This window comes from Miscanthus floridulus, chromosome 19 (genome assembly GCF_019320115.1).
Source record: "Miscanthus floridulus cultivar M001 chromosome 19, ASM1932011v1, whole genome shotgun sequence".
Taxonomy (NCBI): domain Eukaryota; kingdom Viridiplantae; phylum Streptophyta; class Magnoliopsida; order Poales; family Poaceae; genus Miscanthus; species Miscanthus floridulus.
In genome coordinates, this window is record NC_089598.1 from 9,499,432 (window position 1) to 9,518,735 (window position 19,304).

Genomic DNA, 19,304 nt, shown 5'->3' on the forward strand with positions numbered 1-19,304 from the left:
TTGCTTCCAGGTTATGTTTTCTGCAATTAGCAGTAGGCTCTGTACTAAACAGTTAGCAGGTTGAGGCTTGCTATTCGGGATTGGATATTTACTACAGTAGCAGACTACATATCAACGCTAGATGGTTCTCTGAGGCAAACAGGTAGGGAACAGAAAAATAAATTGAAAAGTGAGAAGGTTTGCTTCACATTAGACCTGAGCACACAGAATTTAAATGACTTCACTGCAGCTGTTCTTCCCACTTAAAATAACATTCTTGGCATTCGCCTTTAACAACATCAGAACAGAACGAAACACACATTATATTAGCACACTGGTTCATAAACATCTAACAATCCAATGAAGATTCAAGTTCAGAAATTTCAGATGCTTGGCCTTGGCCGGCCACCGGACAAACCCTTTTATGTCATGCCAACAAATATATTAAAAGGTAAAATGATTGAAAATGCAGTGATTAGCTGGTAATTCTTTTACATTAGGGAGCTAGTGAGCTACTCATGTTGCTAAAGTACTGTGAAACTCAGAAACTCTGTAGCTTCTCATGTTGCAACCCTGAAACTAATTTTTTGAAACTACTAAAATTAATGCAAATCTGTACCCAGTTTCCGGTTTGTAAAAGGATATTATGTTTTCGTTACTAAGCATAGAAATTTTCATCGAAACTATCCAGAAAAGAAACAAGATATAGTGATGCCAACAGAGAAATTATCTCTAACACCAAACCTGAACAATTTTCAGACAAGATTTCCAGATTAAAAAAAAGATTATACAGTTTTCCAAATGTTCGCTTTCAAACCAGACACATTCTTTGATGTAGAGGACAAGAAAGCGGACAAAAACCATGCATGGCAGCCAGGAAACAGGACTGGCCAATAATATTGCAGCCAGGAAACACTTAACGCTAAAAGAAATACTTAGGAAGGGGAGAGGCACAGATGGCAGAGGTGCATGGTGAAGTGCGAAAGAAACCTTATCTCAAAATACATGACATACATGCATGCCCAGAATTCCATACAAGGCCAAAGAAATATAGTAAACAGATTGCATCGATAAATCCAGGATACCAAATATACAAACTAAAAAAGGGTAACCCTCGAAAATCAGCATACACCAAAATATCAGTACAGGTTTTCTATAGAAAAATCTACCTGGCAAACTGATATATTGCACAAGGCAAATAAAATAATAATTGGATCAATGCCCAGAACCCAACAATAAGGGTACATATAAGAAAAAAAAATATGCCCATAATATATTCTGAATTTATGCAATCTAAAAAAAATTCTTTCTTTGTATCTTTATCATTTGTTGGCAATCCAATTAATAAAACAACAAAAGGAGTTGCTAAAAATAGTCCTGTCTCGATAAATATGAGGACCCAATAATTTATGGGAATGGGGAAACAGAATTAGAGGAATAAACATGCCATGCTTTCAGGAATAGAATGTCATGCTTTCCATTAGAAGAACCAATAATAAGATTAAAAAGTCGTTTCTCTCTCTACATGTCTGTTTTAGCTTGGTTGGGATGCTGTTGAGCACATCCTCATGCTGCAGTAGCTATGCGATTCTAAGTCTGACACATACTGTTCGATGGCTACAATGTGCATGGTTCGTTTTTTCACTCCCATGGTTCGATTTCATGATACACTAGAGGTGCTCTAAAAAAAAGAAAAAAACCATGTTAGTAAAATTAGCGATGATTATATAAGCAAATTCAATGGTAATGGGCAACAATACATTACATGATTTAGATCGGGTCATTGTTGTCATATCATGGCCCTCAGCTCTTTCCCCTTCCCCTTTCCTCCTCGCCTCCTAGTAGCATTCGTACTATATGACATGAGTAAAAACATGTTTGTAAATTAGCATTGATTAAATGGCCTAAGTAAATGGTAACAGGCAGTAATGCATGTATGATTCACATGTGGTCATTGCTACTGTCTATTGATCCTTCTTGTGGCAATGAGAGCAGTGGCGGAGTTAGAGCAAATCTGAGGAGGGTGCATTTGTCTTTGTAGGTGCAATGATTTGCAATGTGGGTGCATATATGATGAAAATTTATGTTTTATTACTGTTTTTCTATTTTTTTAGGTGCCGCCTTACCCACTAAGTTGAATATAGCTCTGCCTCTGAATGAGAGCCTCTCCTCCAATGATTAGCAATGAAACCTCGATAGCATGAGCAGTGGCGGAGCTCGTGAATCTCGACGCCTCGGGCCACTATCTAAGCGCGCACCTAAACAACCCAAGCTCAGCCATTCACAGATAATTCACAAAAGTGAACGAAAAGATGCATAATTTAGTGATATATCAATTCCCCGCTTAATCATACAAGAAATTTGGTAAAACAATAACACGGTACAAAATAAGTATGTAACTAAAGTGATTTGCTTCATGCCTTTATCCTCGCCTCCTGTATCTGGATCAACAACAGCGTGCTACTTAGGCCAGAAACAACTGAAAACAAAGTTGGACATGAAACATTTAACATTGCATATTTGGAAATTAGGAACAAGTGAACGATGTGCTGACTGCTAATGCTAGCTTGCTCTGGCCGGCCGCGGCGGTGTGCTATTGGTCTGCAGTGCAGGAGGCCAAAAGCTGTTGGTCAGCTTGTGCTGTGCGGTTTTGCCTTTGTTGCAGCCTGCAGCAGACAGCAATGTAAGAGTTGCTGGCCCTTGGCCGTCTGCGGCTGACCGCCTGACCCGTCCCTGCACCATACCACCGCCGCGGACCCTTACCAACGCCAGCTCCTCGATATGGCAGCGCGCCACCGACTGCCTGGTCTCCTTGAAGTAGCAGCACCGCTGACCATGGTCGCTGAGCCCCTGATGTGGCCGTGTTCCGCCGCTCGATTTTGGCTAGCGGAACACTGGCGTTCGATTTGGCCAGCGCTAGCGGCGGACGCTACGTGATTCTGTGCTGGGGTTCTCGATTGGAACGAGCGCAACTAAAAGAGAAGACAGGGCAGGTTGTTGCTGGGCTGGGGCACGAAGAATTACTGGGACAAAGTTTCGGCCACCTCGATTGAGCCCTGAGACTTGAAGGGTGCTAAGTGGGGCTTTTGGGCCACGTCTAGGGCCACGGCCCTAGTGGCCCTAGGCCCATATCCGCCCCTGAGCATGAGCACCTATTGCCCATGAGAGTGGGTCCCACAATTATTCTGCCACAGGCAGCAGGAGAAGACGAGGCCCTATGGAGCTGTGAGGTATGCTAGGCAGTCAACTACCAAAAAAATAGTTGAAGCAACTCGCGCATGGATCTTAATGCGAAATAGACGCAACAGATAAGAGCAAGCCCAATAAACTTGTCTAATAGCTAACTATTTTTATAGACAATTCATGCAATAAGCAAGGCTCTTCACAAAATTATGAAAATAACTCATTTGTATACTCTCTCTTTCCCTCGATTGTCGTCCGCAGGCCTGCCTCATGCATCGACCATCCCATTCTTTCTCCTCCACCTAAGACTTTGCCGAGTTGTCTTCACTATTAGCCAAGCTGACATGGCTTATTATACTATCTCTAAAGGATGCTGTGACACCCGCTATGGATATGATTTTTTGGATACGTGTATATGTCGCTCTCCGTATTCTTCTTCACATCAACAAATGGAAAGACAGGGAACCGCATATATCTTTGGTGTTCTATATATGGAACTAGGTTGTGCATTCATGCATTATTTGCCAGATCTGCATGGTTGGTTCCTGTAAACCCTCCAAACCATTGCTAACATCTTTGTCTAAATTTAACCACTCTACATATCCTCTTATAAATGCAGACCATCTCCCCCATTGCCGAGCCACCTCCACACATTCAAACACCTGCTCGATCGCCTCCTCCACCGGCCAATAACCCAGCCGCCGCAACCGCCACAGCAACCATGGGTGCCTGCGCAACCAAGCCCAAGACGTTTGAGGGGCAGGCCCCAGCTGAGGCCAACATCTCCACACCCAAGGTTGCACCCGAGACCACTACCGTCCCCACTGAGGTGATGTGATGACAACACATTCGATCATGCATGAACTAGTTATATATACATTTTTGTTTTCTCTTGATGTGGATTAAATCTTAATAATGTGTGTGCCATCCATGCACAGGTTGCGGCTGAACAGGTAGTTGAGAAGGTGGTGGAGGAGGACAAGGAGGAGGAGCCGGCAACGGTGGCGGAACAAAAGCCGCCAGCCACCGCCGAGCCCGAGCAGCAGGCTGATGAGGTGAGCACTCTGGAGGAGGCGGTCGTCGTCGAGCCCGAGAACAAGGAGGAGGAGGAAGAAGAAGCCGTGGTGAAGACCGTCGTCGAGGAGGAGAAGCCATCAGCCCCTGCAGAGGAAAAGATCGCCACCGGTGAGGTGACGGCTGAGCCCACGACGGAGGTGAAGAAGGACGCTGAGGAGGAGGAGGAGGAGGACGAGAAGAAGCCAACACAAAGCTGATCAACTGTCCATGCATGCATGTCAATTGGCTGATGCCTGATGATTAGTGGTGTGAGCAAGGGACCACTTGAATTCTCTAGAGTTGGCATACATGTATAGGTCCGGAGAGAAACTCAGCCACCATGTAACAAACCTTTGATGTCTCCCATTTTTCCTCCACGGGGTTCTGATAAAACAATATTCTTGGGCTTATTGAACGCCGTCTCCTTACTAATCTTTTGCCATGGATTATTATTCATCAACCAGCATTCCTATTATGCTATTGATATCTACCCTACTTCTCAATGCGACGTCTTTGAATGCACATTAGAATGAACAATTCGTAGCTAGTTTGGTTCTACTCAAGGTTAGATTATAAGTCAAATCGGAGATCTTTATATAAATTAGAATCACTAATCTTAGACATAATAATAGTAATATAAACATAGATTTTGTCAACTAGCATAGTAGAATTAAACTCTCTAACTTTGTTCATGTCGAGAAGTAAACTCAGATAGCAGAATCGAGATTTTAACAACCATGACATGATTCCACCTAATGCAGGCATACATCATCCCTAGGCTTGGTGCTTGTAAATAGAGTAAGAAAGCGGAACACAACCTGTTTGCATATTTCACCCGCCCATTATTTCTGTAATTCCAAAAAAAATAGGACGGGAGCCAAGATGAGGGTGGCCAGGACCAGGACAAAAACAGGAGATGAGTCCTCTTTGCAGTAGTGCAAGGGGACTGCAGTGGCTGGCAATGGACCATGGTCCCTCTGCAGTACTACAGAGGATTTACTTTCAAAAATGGAAGAGGGTCCATCCCACTTAGGATTTGCTTTCAAAAACGGAAGAGGATCCATCCCACCTATCTTTAGGGAGCCCATATTTAGCCGAAAAAGTCCCATGTTTGATATTAAAAAACAAATTTAGGACAAGCCCAACACGCATAACCATAAGGCCCAACAGCTAGCAGCCTTCCATGGCAGCCCAGCTACACGAAATCCTATCCTTTTCCCATCCGTGCGCAGCCAGCGGCGTACTTACTGCCATGTGCAAGCCCAAGCAAATACCATAATGATACATACCAGACGTTTGGATGGATGGACGTCTCTGTCCGCTCATTTCCGCACCCGCTCATTCCTCCCGCGCCCCTTCCCCCACCGCAGCATCTCCGCACCCACCGCAGCCATGCCGCAACGCTCCTCTGCCGAGCCGCGCCCCCGTCCCGCCCCCATGCACGTCGCACGAGCCGTGCGCCCCGCTGCATCCCTCTCCCTCCTCCTGCTCCGGCGCGGCGGCGGCCCCGGCGCGAGCACGAGCTCTGATCCACGTGGCCACCCCTGGCGACCCCCTTCCTCTTCTCCGGCTGGCCACCCCCAGCCTCAACTCCGGTGCGAGGACGGGCACGACCCCGGCGACGGCCCTGCTCTGGCATCGGGAGCCCCCAATGCCCGCAGATTCGGCCGCCATGGCACTCCCTACGCCAGGCTCTCTTTCCGCTCTATGGTGCAATTGTATGTTTCAATTGTTTCAGACGTTTCAGAGGTATGTTGCAGTTGAATCTTATAGATGTTGCAAAAGTAGATCGGGGATGTTGCACATATTGCATATGTTGCAATTATTTTCAGAGGCATGTTGCAATAGTATATTTCGAGTGTTTCAGATGTTTCAAATGTATGTTTAATCTGTGTTTTCAAGCATGTTGCAATTGTGTTTATTTGGATGTTGCATGTGTTTCACACATATATTGCATGTGTTTTGTTCAGATGTTCCTTGTAGGTTGCAATGGTTTTCAAGTACGTTTTAGGGTGTGTTTTTCAAGTGTTTCATAAGCATGTTTCAAGTATTTCAACTACCTTTAGACGTACGTTGCAACTATTATATTTGGATGTTTCAAAAGTAGACTGAATGTTGCATCTCTCCTCGTCGCACCTTCTGTTGCATCGTCTCTCCTAGAGCCAGTAGAGCATCCATATGAATGAGGGATGGGTGATGGGCATGGGATGAGGGAGCTACGTGCGTCGAGCGCAAGCGAGGGAGCTCCGTACGGACGGATGCTACGTCCGAAGCGAGATGGGCGCTGAGCAGAGGGGCTGCGTACGTCGCGGTTTGGGAGCAGGGGCGTAGGCGCGTGGTGACGTGGGCGCGGCGGGCGGGTGCTCTCATGTTTTGTTTGTGCAGCCTACGTGAGGGACGTGGAGGTTGCGTCGAACGAGAGCCGCGTCCGAATACAGGCATAGGACCGGACCCTAGTCTTGGCGAAGCAAATAAGGGTGCACCCATTTGGCCATGCATAACTTTGGGCCATACCATACGGCCTAGCAGCAGCCGCCCGCTACAACTACAGGGCCATAAGGGCCTTTTTTTTTGCTAAAGAAAATACCCTTTTCCTGTTTCTCAAAAAAAAAAAAGGGGGCCCTTTTCCTTGGTTCACCTGTGTCTCTTCTCCGTCCATCCGTCCAGCTCCATCTAGGAGGGCCGCCGCACCTCCACGCACGCGCCGCAGCGACTAGCGAGTCCCAAGGGACGGGAGAGAGAGGAACCCGAGGAGGACGAAGATGATCTACCGCAACTGGTCGCTGCTCTCGTCGACGGTCGTCATCTGGGGCGGCGTCGCCACCGCGGGCCTCGCCGGGATTTTCCTTTTCGGCGGCAAGGTACTACCCTCGATCCCCTCCCTGGAGCGCGTATTTGCCCGATTCCGTCTCCGCGTCTGTGCCGTCCGTGCACGGTGTTTATTTGTTTCGGCTGCTCCGTCAGTAGATTAGTGGTATGAAGCGTGGATCTGGTTGATGCATCCGTGGGGGATTGGCCTGCCGCCCGCGATCATTACGAACCCTAGATTTGGGCATATTTCTATGGTTAGCTTAGGTCTATCAAGGACTAGCAAGCCTTGATTTCAGCCAGATGCTATGTAATTTTGGGTTGCCACAGCCATGCGGGTCAGGTCAAAACTGTAGTGGATTTTTTGTTACTGGGTAGCCAATAGGGGATTTGGCAGCCTAATAAGACACCGGATAATTTTAAGGATTTCAGTGTGCAGGATTAGATTATGGTGTGGCTCGTACAGTTGATGCTGATGATTGGGTTGCACTCTGATTTTTGTTTTGTGATTTGGTGGTAGGTTGGGCGATGCTCTATGCAATGAAGCATTTGAAAAATAAGTACCAAGAGTGACTATGCATATATTACAAATTGCTATTCACCTATATTCATTTTAAACTCAGGTGTTGTTCTTTCACTGTATGCCTGCAGCCATGCACTTGTTTGATTAGTTAATGGGAGTTCAGTACCTCTAATTTCATTTTCTGGAAGTAAATAGCTGCAGAGTAGAAAAAATCCTCATGTGCTTACTAGTTAAATGCCTGCGCATTGCTACATGCTACGGGCTCGTTGCTATGAACAACGCCATCTTTGATATCCATAGATGCACCTGCATTGATCATTTATATATATATTTTTTTTAAAAGTAAAAATACACATGGACCATTGTATTGACCACAGAACAGATTCGAATAGATAATTACAACACTGAGCCCAATAGCAGCACGATGCAATTTCCTGTGTGAATAGAAATATTTTTTAGATTCATGACAACATTACGGGTAATACAAAAATTATTAGGCACCAAAAGTTTGTATATAAGCATCCAGTACCTTAATTATGGTTTCAGGACCTTCTTATACGCAATTTTCCTAGTCTATATCCCACTCTGCTCTGAGTGTTTTTTTTTTGTCTTGTCTCATTTTGAGCGCTTTTGTTTCTTCTTATCAAGAGCAACTGGTTACGACAGAAGGCATTTAATTTGCCGCCAATGAACAATCATGTCTTATATAAGACAGAAGGCGCTTAATTTCGTGCCGATGAACAATCTGTTTGTAGTTCCAAAGACATTAGCTGATGCAATTTTATTTGTTACCGCTTCCCAGTACCATGCTTTTTTTGCTGACTCCACAGCTGACAACTTATTTAGTTCTCTGACACCAAAATGTAGCAGCAAAAACTGGAAAATAAAGAGTTAATTGTAGATATGCATTTCGAACAGAGTGCATATACACTTCAGATAAGGTTAAATTTGCTTGAACAAACTAAATAAACGAGATATGAGTACACTTGTCCTTCTAGAAATCCAAATTAACCCTGCACATGTCTGTGACATTACCATTACATGCTACCGAGCTATTGTCCAGGTACACGAAATTATTTAAAACTCATGTTGGAATCATGACAAATAAACCAGCCATTCCTTTTCGTTGCAAATTATTCTGTAACTTAAGTAGCCATTCCTTTTCCTTGCAAATTACACAAAACTCATGTTGGCTAACTTATCATATTCTGAAGAAGGTTTTCCTAGAGTCAGGAAAAGTAGGTTCTTCTGAATCAATTTTACTCACGGAAAGTCATCCCACAAGCTAAAGCAATTGATTAAATGAACCTGAGTATAGTACAATACATCATTTCTTTCATTTAACAGATTCCTTTGCTTGCAAACAAAATGGCATTCCAGAATTTACCGATTAATCGATCTTCAGATCATCATCATCATCTCATTGTCTCTCCAAAAGGTTACAGTTATAGCTGACAGGAGTGATGGCATCCTCTTTGATGGCGGCGAGGATGGCATGGGTGAGATAGTGCAGGATGACGTACAGGACGCCTCTGTACGACAATGGGGAACACAGCAACTTGTGTGGGTATCGATGCGGAGGATGAGGTAGAGAAGAGGATGGCGCACAAGCAGATTGGTCGGATGTAGTAAAGAGGAAATCGGAGCGAAGGGCGGCGGCGGGCTGTGGAGCAGAGGCGTGGGGTATGGAACACAGGCGGGCGGCGCTTGGTGCCACGGGTGTCGGCGGTATTTGGAGCGGAGGCATGGGTGTGGAGCACAGGTGGATGTGTAGCAGAGTTGTGGATAAATCAGTTGGGTGGGAGTGGGTCTGGGAGCCTAGCGGAGATGGCATTTAGGCCCGGCAAGCGGAACGGGAGAAGCGAGGATAGGAATTTTGCGTAACTTTTAAGTAGTAGAGATAGAGATTTGGCAAACTGGCTGCTCATTACATAATAGTTTTTTAGGCTTCCAAATTTCAATAGTCTCTTCCTGGTTCAGTTTGCCTTAACAGCTGATCACCAATTTGCGAAGAACTGCGATGCATTTAGAAATCATAAACTGCATACTAGATTAGGCATACTAAATGGCTAAATCACTACAATCTATTTGTTCCCTGTTATGCTTTTTCTCACAAATATGCTGGAGCAGTGCATCTTATTAAGAAAGAGAAATTAGTTCCCAGTACAAGGCGTTCCTGGTTGGTTCTCTGTTACATTCAGAAGAGAAAAAAAAATGACCTGAAGCTGCCTATACAGATGCCCTAGACAACAACTCCTCTAGTGCCTTAGCCGCAGCCATGCCCAATAGCTAGGCTTCCTGTGAAATTTCTCTCAGAATCAATGCAATGCATGGGGTTCCCTGCTATGCTGGGTACTTATGCATTCTTTGCTGAAAAAACGTATGTCATTGTTATTCAGCGGAATGTGGATTTGAATGTGAGTGCCTGTTCTAACACATATAGCCTTTTTTGTCATGATTTATCCTTTTTTTTTTGGGGTTGTAGTGTGGCTTGTACAGTTGATGATTACAATCTGACCATGTTCAGTGATTCTTTTGGTGTTGGGCAATGCTCTACATACTGAAGTGTTTGAAAAATAAGTGGCAATAATGATTATAGATATGTTAATGCATTACAGTTCATCTATATTGGTCAGTTTACACTCTGGTGCCATTCTTTCATTGTACGCTTGCAGCCATGCACTCGCCAAACTGGGCCTGTTCGCTTGAACTTATCAGCCGGCTTATCAACTAGAATCTATAGTATTTTTCTCTCACAACAAAACAGCTTCAGCCGGCTTTAATACCAGCCGAACAAATACCTGCTTTAATAGTGGACTTTGATTCGTCCAGCTTCATTTTCTGGGAATAAATACCTGCAGAGTAGAAATAATCCTTGCATGGATATTATTTTGGCAAAACAGGGTACTATGTAATATTCTTTAGGCTTCCAAATTTCCCTAGTGTCTTTATTTTGAATGGAAAAGGTTTGGTTTGCTTTTCTGTAGTAGCACAACAGCTGATCAACATGTTCTCAATTGCAGTGGTCACCAATTTGTGCAGAACGATGGTTAAGAAATCATGAACTGCATACTAGATTAGGCATCCTCAATCACTATTCTAAATGTTCCCTGTACATAATTTGCTGAAGAAATTTGATGTTATTTGTATTCAGCGGAATGGGGTTGTGATAGTTGATAGGCAGGATAAAACTGACTTAGATTTAAATAACCAATTTTAGAGTTTTCTCCCTACAAATACGAATTGGCAGATCTCTTGATGCGTCATGCATGAGATCATCCAATACTTGGGTAACAGGTTAGGTTGCTCGCTACACACTCCACTTGTTTATTACTTTGATTTTTTTTTTGTTATATTGTTGTTGGTATTCTAATTCAGTCAGTATGTTAGTATTTAGTACCTTGGACTGTTTCTCATGGCTACCAACTTGTCCAAGCTGAAGTAAGCTACTCTGTAGATGCGTTGTAGAATAGATAATTCTTGATATGCATTGTTCTTCTCAAGGAATCAAGACTTACTTTATTCTGATGTGTTGTTTAACATGCATGTTGGCAGGAGAAATTCAATGACTATCTGTGCCGCGAAGGCGAGAGGCTTAGGCAGCAGGACAGAGCCGCGATGGGCCGAAGCTAGAGGGGAAGCATTAGCTTGTTCTATATCAACGGAGCAATAGCTTTTCAAATTTACAAGATTCCTGCCTCCCTATCAGAACAAGTCCCTGTCTAGGATGGAATCCCTCTACTTGCTTTCACTTTCCTGAGCAAAACTTGCTCGGTACAACAATAATAAATTGACTCTGGTTTGTGTTCTTTCTGCAACCTGCGCGGGAGAACAACGGGCTTTGGCCTTTTGGCCCCTGGTTTGTCGTGGGTTCAGTGCTTGTTTGGCATCAACTTGTGCGACATGATGATGTGCAACTTACTCTGAATAAGGTTGTTGGACTTCAGAAATATCTGCCTCCTTGGTCAATGTTTCATTTGACCGGACTTCACAAATTTCTCACTGCTTGCGCAATTTGGTGTTGTCGTACTTGTACCTTTGGCGCTTGGGGGCGGATTTTGCCAAATATTGGACCTACTGATGATCAATCCTGTTTAACTAGATTTATAAAAAAAATATTATTAACACCTATATTCCCTAATATATTTATTTATTATGAAAATAAATTTTACTATTAATCTAATGATACTAGTATGAGATGAACCGGCCGGCTTGCCGCAGCGTCAGCGTTGCTTGCTACAGTGCTACTGGAGTAGTCGAACTCGAGTGATGTGCAGGAACTGACCAGTAATCCACTGCACGCGCAACCTGCAACTTGCGAGCCCGACACGATAGCACGCGCAGCCCGCCGCGGGTTCCGTGTGCCGCGCCCTAGAGGTCCCGTAGAGGATGCAGCACATGTGTCCCCGGTGCATGCACGGCATCAGCTGTCTTTGTCTGGCCGAACTGATAACCCAATTGCAACAAAGTCACAAAGCAGTGGGAGACGCGGCCGTCAGATTGTGCCAAAGCCACGGCTGCCAGCCGACGCCCGCCGGAACGCGCAAGTTGCATGTGGCGAGGCGCGGCACACCCACCAGCCAGCCCGCTGATGCATGGAACCCATGGAGGACGCGTATAAAGCAGCCACACCATCTCCTTCTGCTCCGGCACCCCCGCCCCAGCGGCTGTAGCTGAACAAAGGGAGTATCTATCTATATATCTATCTATCACACAGCTGGGACGGACAGTACGTAGATATGGAGGCTAGGTACCTGAAGGTGGCGTCCCGGTTCTTCCTCGCCGTCGGCGAGGGGAACGCCGGCGGAGATGGGTGCGGCGACAACCGCCACTTCCTCGACGCATGCTTCCTGTGCAAGCGGGACATCGCCTCGGACCGACACATCTTCATGTACAAGTACGTGTACGCATGATCGATGCGCTCGATCGTCGTCGTCTCTGTCGTCTCTGCACCTGCACGCACGGGATCATGCATGCCTGCATGTTAGTCTTTGGTCAGTCGATCCATCAGCTCGTGCTCGTGCTTGTGCTTCAATTCCGATCCGCATGCATGCAGGGGCGACGCGGCGTTCTGCAGCGACGACTGCAGGCAGGAGCAGAGGGGCATGGACGCCGCGCTCAAGGCCGCCAGGCGCCGCCACCGCCTGCTGCGCCGCACCACCTCCTTGCCGGCGTCAACGTCGTCGTCGGCCTCCGCGTGCACCGCCAACAAGGCCGCCGCTACTGGGAGCCGGAATATCGCTGTGGGCGAGGGGTTTTTCTGACGGCGTGGCGGCAGGGACGGAGCTAGCTATAGCTCGGTCGCCGAGTCATGCTGGATCGGAGCTGATGGAGGAACGAAGATGCGGCGCGTCCCAGGGTCAGCTGTGTACATATTTTTGCCATCTTGGGTGGTTTTGGTTTTGTGCAGGCCACCTGCTGCGGTCCGTCAGAGAAGACGCATATGCATGGCGCATGGTGTGTATACGTGCATGTTGGATCGGGGACAGGTTTATGAGATTAGACTTGTGGCATGATGCTTTGCCACAAGTACTGTTTCTAGCTAGATCTCCCTGAGAAAGGTTGACAAGAGTAGATAAACCACCTCTTTTTCTCTACGTACATGTACTGTTTCTTGCTTCTCAACGCATGAACTGCAAGGATGGTCACGTAAGATGGACAGGTTTCAGGTCTGCGCCCAATTTTTTTCCGGTTTCAGCGATTACTGATCGCTAGGTAGTCCAGTAGCAAGCCATGCACGTACTCGCTCGTTCCTGCAGGTTGTTCTATTTTTTTTTGTCTTAAATCAAATTTATTTATCTTATTTTATAAAATTTATAGAAAAATACACCAACACCTATATATATAACATTAAATTAGTTTTGCTAAACCGAAATATGTCTTCATAATCAATATTGCATATGCAACTCTAACTCTCACGTCGACCTCGTGTGGCCGCCGTCGCCACCATGACTATTGATGGTGGCATCGTCAAAAGAAGATCGTGTGGCTCACGCCCTCCTTCGTGCATCCTTCCTCTCCCATCTCAGAGAAAATGGTGATTCTGCTATTACGAAAATGGGGCTTCGCAATTTTACCATCCAGCAAATGGGATTCGCCCGTTTGCCATTCTCAAACGATACACACCCGCAAATATGCCCTGTGGAGGATTTGTTGTCAAATTAATTTTTTTTGCTGCGGCATCTTTTTCTTCCCGTTTTGCCCCTGAGCCTTATCCCTTCGTTCCTTTTCATTCACCGTATCTTCACGAGAGAGAGAGCACGGAGAGAACGGGAGAGAGACGAGACGAAGACGAATAGAGGGAACTGCTCCACCGCCGCCGATGCCGCCGACGGCCGACAGCAGCCCACCTCCTCGGCCCTTTCCTTCCCAGCCACGGCCTCCGCGCTAGGCCGCCGCCGCGTCCGCGCCAGGACGCCGCCGCTGCCCCGACGCCAGATATGGGTGAGGCTTCGTCTAATTCGTCGTTCATCCCAACAGCTGCCCTTTCTCTGTATCCACTTGGCAGGGCCAGATTCCGTCTTCTCCTCTTCCCCAGGGTTGACTGCTTGCTTGGGACTGCCACCCCCGTCCCCGTCCTCTTCTCCCTGCTGCTCCTCGTGCTCGCCTCCTGCATCGGCTGCACACACAGCAGCAGCAGCTGCTGCAGGCGCACTCATGGCAAGGCTGTTACTGTTCATCATCTTGGTAGGAGTATCTGCTACAGCCACAAACCATGGATTCCATACGGATGTCACAACCTCTGAACCATGGATTCAATTCCATTCAAAGCACCTCAAGAACTTTGTCAGGGTCAAGAACAAGAAGCAGACCTCGGATGTTGACATCCTCCAGCTGGACGGCATTGCCGGCGGCGGGGATCGGCGGCGGCGTCTGTATCCCGTGCGGAACGACCGTGAGTCTCCCGTGAATGAAGAGAAGGCCTCCGTGATGCATCAGGGAGGGGCAAAACGGGTAGGCAAGTTTGCCATGGTAAAAAAAAATTAATTTGACGATAAATCCTCCACAGGGCATATTTGTGGGTGTGTATCGTTTGAGAATGCCAAATGGGCGAATCCCATTTGCGGGATGACAAAATTGCGAAGCCCAGTTTTCGTAATGCCAGAATCACCATTTTCTCCCCCATCTCATTACCCATCTTTCCCTTGTTTCGACGGAGAAGGTCGTCGGAGACGACGGAGAGTTCAAAATCTGTCCCGCAAAGAAAGTCGCTGTAGAGTTCTGCAGCGCTATGCCTAGCTACTGCCGTACTCCATGCCAGCAAGAGTCAGGCGCACCACCTGCCTTCCCCCTCCACAGTGGTGGGTTTTAAACGAAGGCTGTATGTATTCGTTCATCTGCATGGTTTACATCAGCAGTTAGGGCGTGTTTAGTTTTCATTTTTTTTTTGTCTCATACAGTAAAAGAGCATGTTTGGACGGAGTACTAAATGTAGACGAAAAAAAACTAATTACACAATTCTCGGCAAAATCGCGAGACGAATCTTTTAAACCTAATTAGTCTATGAAAAGCCTTAAGTGCTACAGTAACTCACATGTGCTAATGACCGATTAATTAGTATCATTAGATTCGTCTCGCAGTTTCCTGATGGGTTCTGTAATTTGTTTTTTTATTAGTATCCAAAAATTCTTCCCGACATCCTTCCGACACATTCGATGTGACACCCAAAAATTTTCACCGCCCGAACTAAACACACCCTTAATGCGGTTTTTTTCGTTTGCATGTATAGCAGTAATGCAGACCATGTTCTATTTTCTTGGGACTCCCCCCAAGTCGTAGAAAGACTTTCCATAGTACATGGATAAATTGGTTTGGTGGGCTAGATCCTTGTGCCTAGCAGCTTGATACACACTCCTCCGACCTATAGATGGCCAGATGGGCTGGGCCTAATGGGCAATATGAGGCCTGACCCTAAAAAGACCAACACTAGCAAAGCTCTGCCCTATGACCTTAGTGCTAGTTCTGGCCCTAGCCCGATACATCAGGTAGTGCATGGGTTGACACCCTACCCTATAGTGTTGCCCAGGCACGTCCAGATTTTAGGCCAGGCACTATGCCAGCCTGACCCCGAGAAAACGCTGATCGTCTATTATCATTGGACGATTGGATCGTCTATTCAATTAGTAGAAGACTCATCAACATGCAGAAATAGGCAACTGATTCGTTGGTCCAGCAAGCTCCAAATAAAGCTAATCGGCGCAACAATACATATATGCAGAATCAAGTGAACAAGTTTTAAAGTTGTTAATATGCAGCAAGGTTAATTGTTCAGTAACTTATCTGCATTCTGTTCTATACTTTCTTTATGCATCTTATTCTTATTTACTTTCTTTATTCATCTTATTCTTATTTAATAGTGTCATCAATGAATTAGTTCGATAGCAGTCATGTACAAAATGTTCTGAGTAACATTTCAAAACGTGCTTAGTAAAACTTCAATAGCAGAATTGAATATGGACACGAAGAAACATTATGGCAATGATGTTGAAGAAATCAAAACGGCCTACGTAAGAAACAGTCCAGAGCGCTCAGTAGAGAAACGGATCAACAAAGGAACTAAAATATCTGCCAGCGCTTGCGTCGTGTTCACCTCGCCACTGCGACGCGTCCCGGGCAGCGCCGACGCCATGCTCATGGCGGGCAGCACGCGCCAGTGGAGCCCCGGCGCCCGCGCCTTCTCCACGGATCCGGCCACGCGGACCACCGTGCCGCTCGCGCACCTGGCCCCGCTCCCGGCATCCCTGCCGGAGTCCGGCTACAACGTTACGCCGCCGGTCCAGCCCTGGCCGCGCCGCCTCACGGCGCGGTCGCTCTCCCGTCTCCTCCTCCGCGCGGCCACGCCCGAGCACGCGGTCCTCGCCCTCCGCCACGCGCTCTTCCACGCCGCGCCTCCGCTGCCGCCCTCGCTCCCCGTCTTCGCCGCGGCGCTCTCCCGCCTCTCCCACGCCGACGCCGGCGCCGGCGCCGCGGCCCGCCACCTGCCCCCTGTCCTCTCCCTGCTCCGCGCGTCCCGCCTCCCGGTCTTCTCCGACCGACCGTTCCTGCCGCTCCTCCGCACGCTCCGCCCGCTCCCGTCCCTCCGCCTCTTCCTCTCCCTACCGTCCTTCAACTCCCGCCCCTCCACCCGCTCCTTCAACGCTCTCCTCCACTCACTCGTCTCCGCGCGCCGCCTCCGCCTCGCCGCCGCGCTCTTTCGCGCCGCGCCAACCAAGCTGTACATCACGCCTAACCTCGTCTCCTGCAACATCCTGCTCAAGGGGCTCGTTGGCGTCGGTGACCTCGACGTCGCGCTAAAGGTGCTCGACGAAATGACTGGGTGGGGGATCGTTCCGGATGTCGTCACGTACACTACTGTTCTCACTGCCTACTGCGCAAAAGGGGATCTCGAGGGTGCACAGCAGCTCTTTGATGATATTATTGCCAGCGGGCGTAGGCCGGATGCTACGATGTACACGGTGCTCATAGATGGGTACTGCCAGCGTGGGAAGCTGCAAGATGCAGCGAGGATCATGGATGAGATGGAAGCCGTTGGGGTGCAGCCAAATGAGGTTACATACTCTGTGGTGATCAAAGCGTGCTGCAAGGAGGGAAAATCCACAGAGGCGCGTGATTTGACGAGGGAGATGCTAGGGGCAGGATACGTACCGGACACACCACTGTGTGCTAAGGTGGTTGATGTGCTATGCCAGGATGGAAAGGCAGGAGAGGCGAATGAGATATGGAGACAGATGGTGAGGAAGAACGTCCCACCAGATAACACTGTCGTGAGCACATTGATCTACTGGTTATGCAAGAATGGAATGATTCAGGAGGCGAGGAAGCTGTTTGATGAGCTCGAGAGGGGGTTCGTGCCAAGCTTGCTGACGTATAACTCGCTTATTGTAGGATTATGTGAGAATGGAGAGTTACAGGAGGCTGGTAGGGTGTGGGATGACATGGTTGAACGGCGGTATGAACCAAATGCAATGACTTATGAGGCCTTGATCAAGGGTTTCTGCAAAATAGGCAAGTCAAATGAAGGATATGCACTATTTAAGGAGATGATGGCCAAAGGGTGCACTCCGAGCAAATCTCTTTACCAAGCATTGGTTGATAGCCTTTCTGAGCCAAGTCATGATGATACTGCTTTCACTATCGTTGAAGATGCAGCTTTATGTGGTCCAGATTTCTTGGATGGTCAATCGTGGGAAATATTTATGAGGAAAGTGGTAGATACAAATGAAACTTGGAAAAAGCATCTCGATTTGGTGCTGAATATGTAGCCGCAAAGAATCAGATTATAACTGGAAGCTTGGAACTTCAAATTTTGTTCTGAGACTTTTTCTTATGAAACTTACGTCATTGGGCTTCTTCAGAAAATTAATCAGGTTAGTGTGTTGTGTTCCCATGACATCATACAGGTTATGTAGCAAATAGGCTCACAAAAAAAAAGGATCTGTAATTGATAATGCTTACTAGTCTAAAGACACATCTTTCTTTGTTTATGTTATTGGGCATCTTCAGAAAATTAATCAGGTTAGTTGTTGTGTTTCCATGACCATGAGATTAGACAAGTTCTGTAGCGCGCACACAACAACAACAACAATAACATAGCCTTTCACTCTCAAGCAAGTTGGGGTAGGCTAGAGTTAAAACCCATCAAGAGACCCAAGTCACGGTTCAGGCACTTCAATAGCTGCTTTCCAAGTACTCCTGTTCAAACATATATCTCTAGGTATATCCTAAGCTTTTAAATCTCTTTTTATTGCCTTTCCCCATGTTAATTTCGGTATTCCTCTACCTCTCCTTATATTATTAACTTGGCTTAGGACTCCACAATGCACTGGTACCTCTGGAGGTCTCCTTTGAATATGGTCAAACCACCTCAACCGATGTTGGATAAGCTTTTCTTCAATTGTTGCTACCTCTAGGCGATCACATATATCATCGTTCCGAACTCGGTCCATTCTTGTGTGACCGCAAATCCATCGCAACATACACATTTCTGCAACACTTAGTTGTTGAACATGTTGAATCTTTGTAGGCCAACATTCTGCTCCATACAACATAGCGCGTGCACGCACACACACACAAAAAAAAGAATATGTTATTGTCAATGGTTACTAGCCTAAAAGATGCATCTTTGTTTGTTTATTTTTTATGAATAAATTATATCTATATGTTTCGTTCTATCATGGTGTCGGTGTTTTCGGATCACCGACGAGTAAATTTGTATTTGCGCGTCTGGCTCGGATGGTGTGCTCGGAGGACACAAGGGTTTATACTGGTTTGGGCGGAACGTCCCTACGTCCAGTTCGCTGCTGCTCGTGTTACCGGCACTTGGTTTGCAGTAGGGGTTACAAACAGGCGAGAGAGGGAAAGGATCTCAAGTCTCTGGTGGAAGGAGTGAACGGGTGCTGAGAGCTCGATTGCTGCTCAGCCGTATACTCGTGTCGTGCTCTTGTGTTTTTGATCCTCTGTCCAGATCCCTGGTAGGGGCGCCCTGCTTCCTCTTTTATAGGCGAAGGGAAAGCGCGGGTTACAGAGGAGAAAAAGGAGAAGAACGAGAGAGAGAAGGCTTCCAGGATCGTCAGGTCCTTCTTCTCCTTCATGGGGGTCCCGTCGATCCTGTAGATGTCAATAGGGACGGATCCATGTCGCGGCCCTGTTCGTCACTGGCGCTATGCGTAGGCGTCATCTGCCGGTCATGGTGTTCCACTCCGTCCTGGTGGACGTCGTGGTGAACTGACACGCCTGTCAGCATCCGTACGATGAT

At 46.9% G+C, this 19,304-nt stretch overlaps 3 protein-coding genes across 3 annotated transcripts in view; all 3 read left to right on the plus strand.

Annotated features, from left to right (window-relative positions):
* Window positions 1-3,792: 3,792 nt before the first annotated feature.
* LOC136529679 (cytosolic calcium-binding protein 2-like) lies at window positions 3,793-4,652 on the plus strand. The gene is made up of 2 exons (XM_066522755.1): window positions 3,793-3,991; window positions 4,101-4,652. Exons 1-2 carry the CDS (start codon window positions 3,884-3,886, stop codon window positions 4,434-4,436), a joined length of 444 nt encoding a protein of 147 aa, XP_066378852.1. The 5' UTR covers window positions 3,793-3,883; the 3' UTR covers window positions 4,437-4,652.
* Window positions 4,653-12,252: 7,600 nt separating this feature from the next.
* LOC136525304 (FCS-Like Zinc finger 3-like) lies at window positions 12,253-13,120 on the plus strand. Its single transcript, XM_066518308.1, has 2 exons — window positions 12,253-12,446; window positions 12,606-13,120. The coding sequence occupies exons 1-2, from the start codon at window positions 12,289-12,291 to the stop codon at window positions 12,811-12,813; spliced, it is 366 nt and encodes a 121-aa protein (XP_066374405.1). The 5' UTR covers window positions 12,253-12,288; the 3' UTR covers window positions 12,814-13,120.
* Window positions 13,121-16,129: 3,009 nt separating this feature from the next.
* LOC136528897 (pentatricopeptide repeat-containing protein At5g16420, mitochondrial-like) overlaps window positions 16,130-19,304 on the plus strand; it is a 29,386-nt gene continuing 26,211 nt past the window's right edge. The window contains exon 1 of the mRNA XM_066521892.1: window positions 16,130-17,916. Within this exon, the coding sequence (XP_066377989.1) occupies window positions 16,177-17,811 (1,635 nt within the window). The 5' untranslated portion in view covers window positions 16,130-16,176 and the 3' untranslated portion in view covers window positions 17,812-17,916. The remainder of the gene's footprint in view (window positions 17,917-19,304) is intronic.